General features: G+C 42.4%; 1 protein-coding gene and 1 long non-coding RNA gene across 2 annotated transcripts in view; both read right to left on the reverse strand.

Annotated features, from left to right (window-relative positions):
* The window catches only part of PEPD (peptidase D), a 116,782-nt gene extending 108,494 nt beyond the window's left edge, over window positions 1–8,288 (reverse strand). Inside the window, exons 1-3 of the mRNA XM_042821838.1 lie at window positions 8,221–8,288; window positions 4,246–4,429; window positions 2,884–3,011 (exon numbers count right to left, since the gene is read on the reverse strand). Coding sequence (XP_042677772.1) covers window positions 2,884–3,011; window positions 4,246–4,429; window positions 8,221–8,237 — 329 coding nt within the window. The 5' untranslated portion in view covers window positions 8,238–8,288. The remainder of the gene's footprint in view (window positions 1–2,883; window positions 3,012–4,245; window positions 4,430–8,220) is intronic.
* Window positions 8,289–10,413: 2,125 nt separating this feature from the next.
* Window positions 10,414–14,191, reverse strand: part of LOC122162000 — a 90,073-nt gene continuing 86,295 nt past the window's right edge. Inside the window, exons 4-5 of the long non-coding RNA XR_006169372.1 lie at window positions 11,687–11,806; window positions 10,414–10,556 (exon numbers count right to left, since the gene is read on the reverse strand). This is a non-coding gene — a long non-coding RNA (uncharacterized LOC122162000). The remainder of the gene's footprint in view (window positions 10,557–11,686; window positions 11,807–14,191) is intronic.

The raw sequence follows: 14,191 nt of genomic DNA on the forward strand, positions 1-14,191 counted from the left end.
GTCTCTGTGCAAGACATGCAGTAATACCAACTTAGTGCTTCCGAGGAATCAAAACAACTGCTAACAGCTTTGTACTACAAACCTAGCTAGGTAAGACTGTGCAGAAAGGGGCATCCACAATACAGTTACGCTTCCGAAGCCTTTATGGCCTCGTTTTACCACTTTAATTTCTTCAACTCTTCCTCCAAAATTTAGAAAAATATTTCAGAACAGCAAAGCCTTATCCTGTGAGCCATCCCTGCCAAAGCCTGCTTTGGCAGGGATTCTGCCCTGTAAACAATAGGCAGGATTGTGTGCAGAAGTAAAAATCAGTATGCGTGCAAAATGCCTCTCTTAGTTGTTAGCTGGAAAATCTCTGCAAGTACAACTGGGCTTGTCTGACACTAGGAGAACTGCCCATGCTCAGCATTTAAGAACAGCTGACTTTTGTTATTCCTTCCAAACGTGAAAGTAAACCATCAGTCAAACGCATATCCTCACAATGATTCTGCAATTGCAACTGTAAGACACATCTATTTCCTTGGGCTTGGTTTTTATTTTTGAGAATATGTGCTGTCAAACTGTTGAGTTAAATCTCTCCTTCCTTTTAAAACTGCAGAGGTAATTTTAGCATGAAGGTCTTCTAAAGGTACCCGTACAGCTATTTGCAGATCTGACTGCAGATGCTCTAAAGAGATCCCACAGAGGAACAACACCTCCCAAGTGCTGGTTACCCTCAGCACCGCACCAGGAGCCCTGGCAGAGTGCAGCCCAGCAGTGCCATTGCCTCCTCTGCCCTCGCCGACTGTGCTGGTGAGAGTTCTCAGACACCACATCAGCATAGAAAGCTGCCTTCGCTGGTAAAAACTAGAGCAACTGGTGAGGCTAAAATAATTCCATTGTTCACGGTTTCACTTATAGTTTACAAGTCACCTCACATCCAACCAAATGTTCTCACTGGCACTCCATTGGTTTTGGCCAAACTAACACTGCAATTTGAAAGAAGCTCCACTTCTTCAATATTCAGTGGTAGAAAGGTTCACCTTTCTGACTGTCACAGTATCTTAGTGACACAGCCCAAAGGTACATCCTTTAGAAGTGAAAACACAAGGGTACACCACACAATACACTCAGTAATACAGCACTTTCTGTGCTCACATGAAGAGAATCCATGTATTTCTGCTTAAACTCAAGTAGCAGATTCCCACAACAGTCTGAAACAGAATGCAACGCAGATGTTGGACAAATCAACCCCACTCTGCATTAGAAGAAAGCTGCAGGCCCCACTAAAATAGCAGCCTTGCCAATATCTTACAGGGCATTGCACAGATCCATGCTTCATTGATGTAAAAATGAAAGCTTCAACAGGCACACAGTACCTTCCACATGCACAGAGAAAGCACCTATAAGGAAATGGCAGTAGATAAACAGAGCATGGAAGGCAAACATTATTCCTCCAATGCTACTTTTGATTTAAAACTGATTCTTCCGGGAAGGAACGCAACCCCAAGCTGTGTGCAGCGCTCCCTGCCAACTAACTTCTAAAGCAGAAGTGCTACTGCCCCACAGAGGAGTTATCCATACATCCTTCTGACAAGCAGGAAAATTTCACGGTCACAGCTGACCAAAGAAAAATGAAATCCAAACAGAGGGATGCAGGAAAGGCAAAGAAGGGAATTTAGAACAGGCATCTTTAGAAAGATGCTGGAAAATGATCATTATAATCCAGAAGAAATGACACAGTGGCAATAAACCATTTTTACCCAAACCAATAATTCCATAAATGAATCAATAACGAGTGCCACACAACAAACCAAAAAGGCTACCATATACAAACACAAGTTACTTAGAAATACAAAATAACATGACTGAATTTCAAGAGCACACGGGTATGAAACAGCTGGGTATGAAACTAACAGAAAAGAACCTACGAGGAGCAAAAAGCCTTGTCTGTAAATGGGAACAACCTCCATTAGGGAATGGAGTTTAGAGCACAGGTGGGAGTTAAACAGAACTCACCCTCCCATACAGGTGCAGCTTTTAGCTGAAGTATTTCAGGGAGCAGTATTTGCATTTCAAAATGATCATAAACAATGTAAGTTCCAAGGCAGGTCTAAGGCAGTGATGTTCATAGAAACTCTCTGAGAAGACAGCAGCCATGCCCTACCATATGGTCTAACACAGTTCAGCATATGGCACTGGTTGCAATTGTTTTCCTCTTCCCAAAATTAGCATTAAAATGTAACTGATAGCTTCAATTAAAAGTAATCTGAGCTCAAAATATTAAATTAGAAGTAATCCAATAGTCTGAGCCCATGCAGACACACACACAGACAAAATTCCAGTTTGTTAATATAAATACAATTAAGATTGAGAAAGGAAATGAACATATACGTAAATTAATTCTCTCACTACTACAGCACTGAGCACATTTACTATGTAGGTAGAAAAACAGACGTTAAAAAAAGTCACATTCCCCAGTCAGTTTGTTCATCAAAAAAAGAAAAATTCAGAGTCAAAATGCCAAAGAGCCTAAATGATCTCCTCCCATTCAAAAAGCCTCGATAACTAACAAGGCTGCATATTGCTAAAGCATCTCAAATAGCCTACTTCATTAATTAATTTCTTCTGTCTTAAGAGAAAACTTACACACTTCTTTATGGCTCAGTTTCCTTCCATCGATACCACGAGATTTGTGGGTTGCAACTCCATATATACTCTCTCCTGAACAGTGGTGGATTATTTGACATCATGTGATCAATATCAAAAGATCACATTTTGTATCACATAGACATATTGTTGCAGTTCACATCATCTGATTAAAACCAGACAGCATTTGAGCTCTGCAGACAGTTGCATTAAACACACAGATGCATCTTAACACAGTTAAAAGGTATGCCTTACTTTCCCATCCAAACTGCATAACTTTCAGGGAGTAGAGGAACAAAAAGCATGGATCTTCCAGTATCAACATCTACTGTTCCAAAGCAGCCTGCTTCAGTTACTCCAAAAGTCCAGTGAAAGTAAGATTCCTAGGTTAAGACAAAATACATTCTTTAAAAAAACAAAGTACTTGCTTCTACAAACAAAAAATACACCACAGTGCATACCCATTTAGGGAGATCTATTTTACTTCCGAAGCAGAAGGAAGTGGTTTAGGTTTAAATCTTTTCAGACCAATTAGTTTTAAGTTTTAATAAATCTTTCTCTGGAAACAGTCAGAGATTAATAAGCTACCATAAGAAATACACAACAGTTAACTTGGCACGAATAAAACACAGTCTTCCAGTCTAAAACTAAAGAATTAAGTATTGGGAAGAAATAATCATGTCACCAGGCAAAATCAGAGTGTGGACTCATTGGGCTGTAATGACGGAGTCCTGAAGCAAAGACACGATCTCTCCAAGGGAATGGAGCTTCAATAGGAACAGCCCTTAGCCAAGGGTTATTTTAAAAACAATCAAACAACAAGATGCCAAACAACACAGAGATGAGTCTGGATGAGGACAGGCATACACTCAACTGCACTGCAACTCCTCTAAAAGCAGACTAATAGTGCATTAAGATGCTACCTATGTTACAACTTGGTGGTTTTATTTCTTTAAAACATAGAACTGCTAAAATTAGTAAAACAAAAAGAATCAGTACTGCTGCAGCCATGCAAAGCAGAAAGCTTTCCAGTGGTATGTATCACCAAAGCACTGGAAGGGCAACTTTTCCAAAGATTGTGCTCAGCATGACATTAACACATTAAGTCCTCTCTGCAACAGGAGAACACATTGGTATTCAGAAAAGAGCCGAATTAGAGAAGACATGTAAATTCTGAGATATACCCTGGTACGTGGAAAAAACTACCTGCAAAATAGTGAACATGTGCTGAATACACTATTCTATGAATTAATTCGGCTTAGACCATTGCAACACATTTCATTGCAGAAAGAAGGCAGCTCTTTGTTGTTGTTGTTGTTTTGTGACAGACAAGACAAAAAAAGAAAGATATATTCAGTTACTGCCTTTAATATCATGCTAAACATTAGACAATTGGGTCTGGAACAGGCTTAAGCCCCTCTATGTCACATAAGGAGCCCATAAAGCAAAGCCTTGAGAGAGTTCCTAAGATGAAGAGGCAATGTTACAAAGAAGCCTGTTTCAGTGAGCCAAAGCAATGCAAACATCTGAGATAGGGAAAAATAACGAAGCACAGTTTAAAAATTCATGCAGTTCAAGAGGCGGTTTCTTGATTTGAAGCTTTGATTCAGCTCTCACCTGGCGAAACACAATACCAGTATCAGTGCAGTATCTCTGGGTTTCCTCTCCACCCTGAAGCAGAACAACTGAATTCTTCTGGACATCCTTATTCTGTCGCAGGCGATCACACAGTCGTCTTCTATTCAGTGCAAAGAGTGCTACAGGCACCTTCAAGGTCTCATTCCCCAGCCAAAAAGAAGGTCTAGAAAAGACATATATATTTATTTTTTTTAATTAAAAGTTAATGGAAGGCAGAGTAGTCAGCATAATTTGGACGCACAGCACTTGTTGCTTTAATTCAACTTCCTCTTCTCCTCTAAACAAACAAGATTCTAGGTGCTCAAAGGAAAGAGATGCTGTATACAACCAGTGCTCCTAGCTGCAAGCAGACATTGCTCACACTGGTACCTTGGAGCTATGGCCACAGAGCAGCACATTACACAGTAACACAAAAAGCAGACGCTAAAGTGATGACACTGCAGTCCAGCTGAGTAAGGGTAAAAGAGAAGGAAAGAAAGCAAGTCCTGCATTACCGAAAACAGAAGTGAAAGGCCACATTGCCCTGCAAAACTTCACTGTGGCCTCCTGGGAAGTGCTGCAGTAGCAAAAGCAGATTGCAGAGAAAAGATGGGAGCCAGCAGGCAGAGAGTGAGTTCTCCATGCTGGGATACTGTCTGTGAGTTTCTGCTGTATGTACATCACTCTTGCACACACAGAAGCACCTTCAGCAAGAGGCTGAGCTGATGCACAGCCACTGCACAGCAGCCACCTCCCACCGCACTCAGGCAGCACAAGCACTGCAAAGAGCTGAAGACATTTCTACAGGACTGTACTCAACAGAAGCTACCTTCGGGGAAGAGAGGTAATGAGCTTTTATGTTAAAATAAGAAGGTTATTAATAAATTCTAATGCTTAAAATATTACAGAAAGATACTGCTGATTCAGTCCCATTTGCCGTAGGTCCGCGCTCACGTTTTCTGGAGTGTAACTACAGAAACACTGAGGACTTGGTGTGAAGTTTTTGGATAAGGAAAAAAGAATCTAAGGGTACTCCTCCTCTTATTTCCCTTAGTTTTTAACACACCAAAGTTATACTTCAAAGCTTCCATAAGACAGAGAAATGCTAGTTTACCAATAAGACCTAGGATGGAAGTGCCCTCTGCCTCAGCTTCTTTCAGCTTATTGAAGCTATTTTTCTGAATGGCTGATGAGTCTTTCTCTTCTTTTCAAATCAGATATACTTCCAGCTGAGATGACAGAAAGCTACAATTAAACTGTTACTGTGCTAAAATGACAGGAGCAAACCACCAATGGGCTCAACCTTGGAGAAGCAGAGCTCCACACCTTAATTATGACATAGTTTTCACAGGCAATCTGGAAAGTAACCTTTCATTTATAGCTGCATAAAATAACCTCCTGAAAGGCATTATCAGCATCAGAAAAGTAAACCCTGTAATTTTGCACTGCACACACAGCATAAAAGAGCTAATAAAATATTTTACTTGTTTATAACTACTTGACTTAACAGTGCAAGTCATTTTAGAAGGTGAAAGATTGCTCCTACTAATCCAGTTTTCATATGATCTGCCCAGGACTGCAGCTGATGGTGCACAAAACCGAAGCATTTATCTGTATTACTTCCCACACACCCTTGATAACCCAGCAGTACAGCAGCAATAATTCCAAGGGCTACAGAGTACCTGTTGCAGAACACTATCATAGTGTGGAAGCACAGCATAAGCTTTTGTGTTGGAGTATCCCAGCCTCTAGCAAAACATAGCAAGTTCAAACAACTCTAGCAAACGGTACTGAAAGTTTTAAATCAGATACCAAACCTTCAATAAGTTAAGAGCAAGACTTGTCAGGTGCAAAGCAGTGGCTCAGTAACTTGGCATTACTGAAGAAGCTGAAAACCAAGATCATCCCTTGACTATCTTCATGCTCACATTATTGCACATATAAAAGGAAAGAGAGAACAATCAGATACCCTTATGCCACAGCTCACTCTCAAATCTTGGTATGCTAATAAGAAAATAAAACCAAAAACATAGAGGTTTTAGCACAACCTTTACTGGTAATTCTTTTACTGCACTTAAAACTTTTGAAAAGCAAAAGGAGACCGAAGGAGAAATAACAACTCAGGCAAGACTTCTCACTGGTAATCTCCATGAACCACTTCAGGAGTGCCTTTTATTGTATCTTAACACTCAAGTTGAAAGGCATCATAATTTAAAATGACTTATCTGCAATTTTTAGTTAATCCCATTGTAAAACTCTTCTTCCTCCTACATATAACAGATGCTACTCTCCCTGCTTGAATTTCATGCCACAATCTTAATCATTTGATTCTATTCAGTTGGTTAAGATTTGCACATTTTTTCCAGGCATAGTCTTGGTCTCTATGTTAAAATTGAGAACAGCTTCATGTGCCAGACCCTATGGCCACATCTGCAGGAAGTGGTAGGGCTGGGCTTCCTTGCAAATCACAGTCAGCTCCCTGGGTTCTCTGTTCATACATCAGTTAATGCTCTGGACTGACCACGCACAGTAAGCTGGGTGTACCAATATATAACTGCCTCACACATGTATCAAATACAGGTACAATTACATCAACATAAAACTGCAAATTTGCCACCTAACTATACAATGTAAAAGTTCCTTCCCTACGAGGATACAAGCATTCTGTTCTGGTTTGTGATCTCTGACCAGTCACTCACTTGCATCACACAAGACACAAACACCACTATAACTAGCACAATTCCTGGCTGCTCCCCCAAGGGCCGATTCTTCTACTGACACAGGCGCCCTGGGGCCTACTGCCACAAATTCATCTCCCAGCTGTGATGCAGAGCCACATGCTGGACAATTAGGAATGCAGTGTATTTAATGTAAGCACTGCTTTGGGGAACATGCATCTTTGAACCTGCGCAAGCTTCTGTAACTACACAACAGTCAGGGCTCCTTGCGCCTCAAGCTCAGCTCCCTCATTTTTTACCAGCCTGCCCCAGAACCATTCCTCAGTCCAGTAAAAGCCTCACACAGCAGCTGCCCTGCTGCCTGCCACACACCATTTTATGATCACTTAGTCAAAAGACCATCTAAGACCTCCTTTATTTTATTATACTGGAAGTAATAAGCAGCTGAAAACATTAAAGTACATCTGCTTCTTTAAAGGACACTTCTTTTTTTGCTTGGAACTGTTGGCTTTAGCTTATTCCAGAAGGGTTTTATTATCATTATTTTCAGAGGAATTCTGTTTCGTTATTGTATGATCCATTCGACGTTTGGTTCTGCTTTGATGTGACAACCACAACACTCTGATAACCAGGAATTCCATCCTCTCTCCCTGTTCAAAAGAAAACCCAGGGCCTGCCACATTTGTTCTACTGAGATCACAAAGACAGGATCCAGTTCTCAGTGCAGGTAAGAAACCACTACTTTTCCAGCAGTTGACATTTATTTAACTGGGCCTTATTTGTTTGCCTCGAGCAAAAGACACAACCATGAACAGCAGCCTGAGCTCCAGCAAGTTTTTATGCCGCTCCCGCAACAAACGGGCAGCAAAATTAAGAGTTCAGTCCCCGGGGACCTCTGGAGACCACGAGAAGTCCCCCCCCGTTCTGGGATGTCTCTAATGGAACGGTCTCAAAACGCTGACAAGCCAGCCGAGTTCACCCGCACGAAGAGCAGCCCCCCGCTGGGCAACCCGCAGCGCCGCCTTCCCGCGGCAGCTCCGCCGCCCGCCTCAGCCAGGCGCCCGCCCGCTCCGCGCAGCCCTGCACAGCACTCCCGCCGCGGTTGCGCCAGGGAGCGGCTCGCCTTCAGCGCGCGGGGCCCGGCCTCCCACAGCTCGGCGCGGGAGCCGGCCCCGCCTGAGCCGCCCGGCGAAGAACCCCGAATCCCGCGGGCCCATCCAGCCCGGGCACGGCGCAGCTGTTCCGCGCCGCCCCTCACGGTGCCGGGCGGCGCCCGCGGCCGAGCAGCGACGCTTACCCCGCCGCCGCAGCCATGTTGCCTCGCCGGACTTCGGCTGTCACGTGACGGCGGAGCCGGGCGGGCCGCCGAGGAGGCGCGGGGCGGGGCGGCTCCTCCGAGGGGCGAGAAGGCGGGAGCTGAGCGGCGCGAGGCGATGCGAAGCGGCGGAAACTACAAAAACAAACAGGACGTGATCTTTTTTAAAAGCAGGCGGCACGCGGTCTCCGGTAGCCGGGCGCCGCTCGTGCCCCGCCTGGCTTCCCTCAGTGCTCGACGTGGCCGCGGGGCGCCCAGACCATCGGCACGAGGGGCGTGTTTAAAACCAAGGGATTTACAGCCGCTCCTATGCGGCGCGCCGCGCTCAGCCAACTCAGTTCGGTGCTCCGAACTCCGCTCCTGCTGACGCACAACCCGAGTACGCAGTTAATCAGTTAAACTTCTCAACTATTCGGACGCGTGAACATTCAATGTTACACGTTTGGTATGTATATAGTTGTGTTTTTCCATTCACAAGAAACAAATGGAAAGCTGAATATTGCAGCAGTGGGTTCAAGGATGTCACAGCTCTTCACCCGATTACTGACCAGCAATTTTTAACGTTTCAGAAGTCGAGAAATAGGTAGGTTGCAGACTTGTACAGAGGTTCACAAAATATTTTACAGAGCCTGAAGTTCATATTTAACAGATTCGTACACTCTTATTAAGAAATGTACATAATTAAAAGCCTTCTTCAGTTGGCGAAATTGACCACTAGGTTGGAGGAGAAAAACACAGCTATTCCTGCATAGCTGGCTTTGAAGTGGAGTCTGAAAGCTGCAGAGCAATCAAAGGGAAAGATTGATTGCAGAAAGTCTGGAGAGGAGTGTGTATAATAAGAAAATTGGAAAAGTCAAGTAGTCATCCTCCAGTGCTTTATGGTTTTTTGCCCAAGGGTCACAGACCCATACTACAAAATATACAATGAAGTTCCTTCCATGGACTTCCCATTTGACAAGAAACAAATATTTATTCTTGGTTCAGATAAACAGAGCCAGGCCAATTTTAGACATTATTATTGATAGGCTGTTCAGTTGCAAGGAACTTCCTTCTGTTGATGTAAACACTGAAGAAGATCTTTAACATGAACTAAAGTAAAATATTGCATTGTTGTGAGTCCCTAGAAGGGATCCTTTCTGTGTAAACTTAGGCAGAGAGGAGACAAGGAAGCTCTCTGCCTCCTTTTCTTCTGACAGAAATATAGGAGGGGGAAAAAAAGGAAGCCCTCACGACAGTTTTCCTGTTCTCACAAAGAACCAAAATTGCTTCTGACACGTTCTTGGTGATACCAGGCAAACTACTTGCAGGCAGACCAACAGTCATATACAAAAAGGATAGAACTCACCCAGCTGGTGAAGGGGATTCCTGGCAGTACAGCCCTTTTTCTCAGGAAGCAGTTTGGGTCTGAGAGATGTGCTCTCTCCAGTGGCTGGCCTTTATTGGAGCCCAGGGTGGCTCCACCTTGGGTCCACCGCTTCTGGTCAAGCAGGGAGCACAGGTGCATGCAATTTGCCCATGCCCAGCCACAGCCCTTCACCAGGTCCTTCATCATAAGTTCAAGCCCCAACCTAGCAGTTTCCCTATACTTCCAAAACATGTAATGAATGGCTTCTGGTACCTCTTGTCCTCCTTAGAGAAAAGGTTTCCTGCCTTCTTGTATCTACTTTCTAAAACAGGTTTTCTAGGTCTCTTACTCCAGTTTATCTTATTTCCCTCATCTCTTACCCTTAGTTACTTTACTCTCTTTCCCAAAACAACTGCAAGAGTTAAAAGAGTTACCTGTACCGTATTAAATCTCAGGGAAAATAAGACTATTTCTTCATTCCTTAGGGAAAAAGAAAAATTACTTTATACTGTTTGTTACCTAAAACATGCTGTTTTTCTGTCTCATGACACAACAGAATGAAACTCCCACTATATGCACAAATTAAACTCATTTGCAAGGTAGTTGTACAGGCAGCCAGTTGAAAAGCCAACCATAGAAATTATACTGAGAACAGACTGGGTGCAAGACCAGCCTTATAGCAAACAGATAATTCTGATTTTTTTCTTTCTGCTGCTTTTCACTCTGTAACTGAGATAATGCGATGGTAGGCCTTAATATCTCAGTGACTTGTTTAGAGCATTTTCCTCTATAATAAGATTAAAATGACCTTTACTGTTACGTACCTCCCACTACTGGTTCGCCTGCATGGTAAAGAATGTTCTCTCTCACACTGAAGGCCTGATTTTGCATTTTTGGTGTCTTCAAAATTGCCACAGCAGTTTGGGTGTACATGAGAATAATGACGTACTTCTTAAATAGGGAAAATTATAATCTGCAGAAGGAGACAAAACAAAGATTTGAACATAAGTATGCCCCAGTCTGTTGTGTCCTTGAAGAGCTAATGGAGGAGGAACAGCCATTCTGCAGTCTTGCTCTGAGTCCAGGCAGGGTCTCTCTGAATCAAGCTGCAGACAGTCCCTGAGGATCCCTAGGAAGATTCCCTTTCCCTCGCCACTGGGACTCAGTTGTGTATCTCCTTCCAGCTCCAGTTTGCAGAGCTGCACTTCTCTTCTGCCCACTGCACCCTCTGCTCAGGAGCACATTTGGGTCTCCCAGGAAAGGAGGAACCATGAGGGTCCCTTGTGTCCCAGCGCGTTTGCCTAACAACAACAGTACAGCAACATCAGTAAATGTCAGCAGTGACGAGGTACTGCCTGTTCTGAGCACACTGCTGTGAGTCAACAAATGCAGCTCTTCTGCCTGGCCAGCCCAGCCCAGCCTAGTAGATTTCTGACTTTGTTCAAAGTGTTTTAAAACAATGACTCTCTGGTAGCTCTTTCATCTCGCAGGACCTTACCTCTCCCCAGGCTTTGCCAGACAGCCAAAACTAACTACACTGCGTGATACTAGACCAGATCTGGAGGTTGGTGGCCCTGCCTGTGGCAGGAGGGGTTGGAACTTGATGATCCTTGGAATCCCTTCCAACCCAAACCATTCTATGATTCTAAGTTCTTTTTACTCTTGTAATGATTTAAGATGTCTCATATTTTTTTACACTTGGCAAAAAAGTCTTTTGAAATATTAACGGAAATATTCCTGTAACAACTGGTCACTTCACACTTAGACAAAAAAAAGCACTGATATATTGGTACTAGGATTTTTCACTTTTCTGTGCATTGCTGTTCATCCCTGTTAACTGAGGATTTTTGTTCTGCTGTTCAGGCAGGATCTTAGAGCTCACCTTAGTGTCTCAGCAGCATCACTGAGCGTACTCATAGCTTCTACTGCACTATATGAAAAGAAATGATGTTAGGTTTATAAATTTATTTTCATAATGTGAAATTTATATAACCATTGTTATAAATTTTCCCATGGTTTTATGGTACAGTAGATGAAAATTCAACTTTAGCAAGGGCAGATGCAGTCCAGATACAAACTGGGAAAAATGAAAGGACACCGTACCTGTAATGACAGCATGTGCTACATGAGCATGTCCTCTCCTTTCTGCCCTCCAGCTCTGGCCAAGTGTCAAAGGAAGAGGTAAATACACTCTGACTGCTGCATAGTGCTTGAGCTTCTCTCCTGCTTTGGGAAAAAGTAGTTGGTGAGAGACCTGATCATCTGGGGCTGCCATGGGAGGCACAGGGCAGCAATGAGAACATCATATCGTAGCTTACTACGATTCTGACCCACCACTGTCATGACATGAACTGGGGAACAAGGTCTAAGATCCTTACTTGAATATATTATTTCAGCACAAGTTTCTGCTACCTCCTAAATATCTGAAGAAATTCAGTTTTATACATGCCATTACAATAATTAAAAGGAAATGTTGATTTATCTGTGCACAGTTTTTTTCCATAGATCAGCTTGATCTGTTTTCCACTGATTATTCCCCCAAATTTTTGGAAGCTAGAGCATTGCTGGCTGAGATGCTCCATGACCTTGTATGGCCAGATGGAAAGGCACTAGTTAAGCAAAGAAGAGCAGATAAAGCTTGTAGATAAATTAGTGAAAGTATTTTATGTATTGTACAGCCAGCAGTTAGTCCAAAGTATTTATGATTTCCTATGCTAAAGTGTGCTAATACTGTTTGGTTTATTTTATTTTGTTTTTAATTGAATTACTATACACACATCCCTAACATTTCCTCACTTGAAGAGGTACTTGCTCTGCCTTTGTTTGATACAACGGCCATAAGTCTTTAACTTGGAATTAAGATTACAAGGTCCCTTCAAAGTAACAGATTGAACAAAAGCATCTGCCTTCGGCATTTTCATTATGAAACAATTTTGAGTAAATTTTCCCTCAAGCACTAAATGTATACTGCTATATTGATTTTTTGGATCTTGAAATAAAAGTGTGATTTTCCCAAAGCCTGCTTGAACTAAATTATTATAAAAGACAAGAAAGGTAAAGCATTACAGTGCCTCATTACTCTCCCTGTTGACTTTCACTTCATTGTAAGTAAATCCAGTATAATCAAAATGTGCCCACTGAGGTCTGACCACTCCAAGGTAACTTTGCAGTACCTTGACTGATTTTTATAAATTATTATGATTTTATTTGGAGATAACTTTTTTTTTTTTTTTTGCTGTTCCTTAAATTATTCCATTTAAGTCAGTCTGCTCTCTGTGTCTGTAAGTTACTGCCACAATCTTCCCTCATAAAGCACGTATGACAACAGCACTAGCAAAACTGTGCAGAAGACTTCTTTTAAGTGGGGGTTTGATGAGGCCATTTTGTTTTGTTTTGTTTTCCTAGGGATCAGTGGCCAACTTGATCATCTCAGTAATGTTTCTCTAGTGTCTCTGGCGGCTTGAAAGAATCAGTTTTGGGGTATTGCAACATATTGTTTTGCTTCAGTGAAAGAAGACTTCTGGATGATTTTCAGTCTGTTCATATATTGGCTTTGCTGACCCATAGCCATGAAGACATTGTTTACATTTCTCTTTGTGCCCTTTGCACAGCACCGTATGTCCTGAGCCTCTGTCTTTGTTTTTCTAAGCTGTGCTCTCTTATGCTGCCTACACTGAAACTGTGCTATGTGATGTCAGCACGGGTCAGTAATAGCTAAGGGCCAGGTGTGAGGCACAAGCCACTATCCTCTGCTTTCTTTTTTTTTCTTGTTACCAATTAGTGCAGACATCTTTGTTTATTTGAAGTAAGTATTTTACAAAACTGGTTGTCAGACATGAATGCAGTATTACTGCAGCTGTTACCCTCACAGTGTTACAAATGTTATTGTAGACACATCTAAATAAAAAATGACTTCACATTACCCACAATTTATTCTCTTAGCACTTCTCATTTTCAGCCTTCTCTGCAGAGCAGTGGCAAGTTGGCCGTGCTTTGAGGGGCAAACCTGAAGTGGCACCGTCAGCAGGCAGAGGGGCTTTGCACTGCCTCCTGAGTGAAGTGTGGGAAGAAGCAGAGGACGTCACCACACGCTGTGACAGAGAACTGTCAGCCAGCATTTATGAATGTCTGTCCATTTGTACAAGGGGAAGGTATCATTTCCCACACAAGTTCCCTTTGATACCACAAATTTACCTGAACTCTAGCAATACATTGCACAGTTATAATACAGAACACGTTTACAAATCTTAATTTTTCTTTCATTACTGTCTGCATAATATACTCCCCACCCAATGTGTAACAAATCCTGAAACAAACTTATAATATGCTTATGTAAATATTTTCTCAAGAGATTAATGCCTCCAGGTTTTTGCAGATTATGATTCATATCTTCACACTTAAGTCAGATTTCCCGCTTTTTTTGTAAGAAAAATCCTCTCTTTAATTATCTACTGTTTATATGGAAACTGTTTTCCACTCTGAGGTACTGCATTAAAATTTTAAGCCACTGACTTATCATGATGTACATTTTGTTGATGATGAAGAAATTGCTCTCTTGCACAGACAGATTAGACCTGACTACTAAGAGCGGCAGCTAATCTGAAATGA

The sequence above is a fragment of the Centrocercus urophasianus genome, unplaced genomic scaffold, assembly GCF_019232065.1.
Source record: "Centrocercus urophasianus isolate 14NV4802_14NV808 unplaced genomic scaffold, USGS_Curo_1.0 seq_2, whole genome shotgun sequence".
NCBI lineage: Eukaryota > Metazoa > Chordata > Aves > Galliformes > Phasianidae > Centrocercus > Centrocercus urophasianus.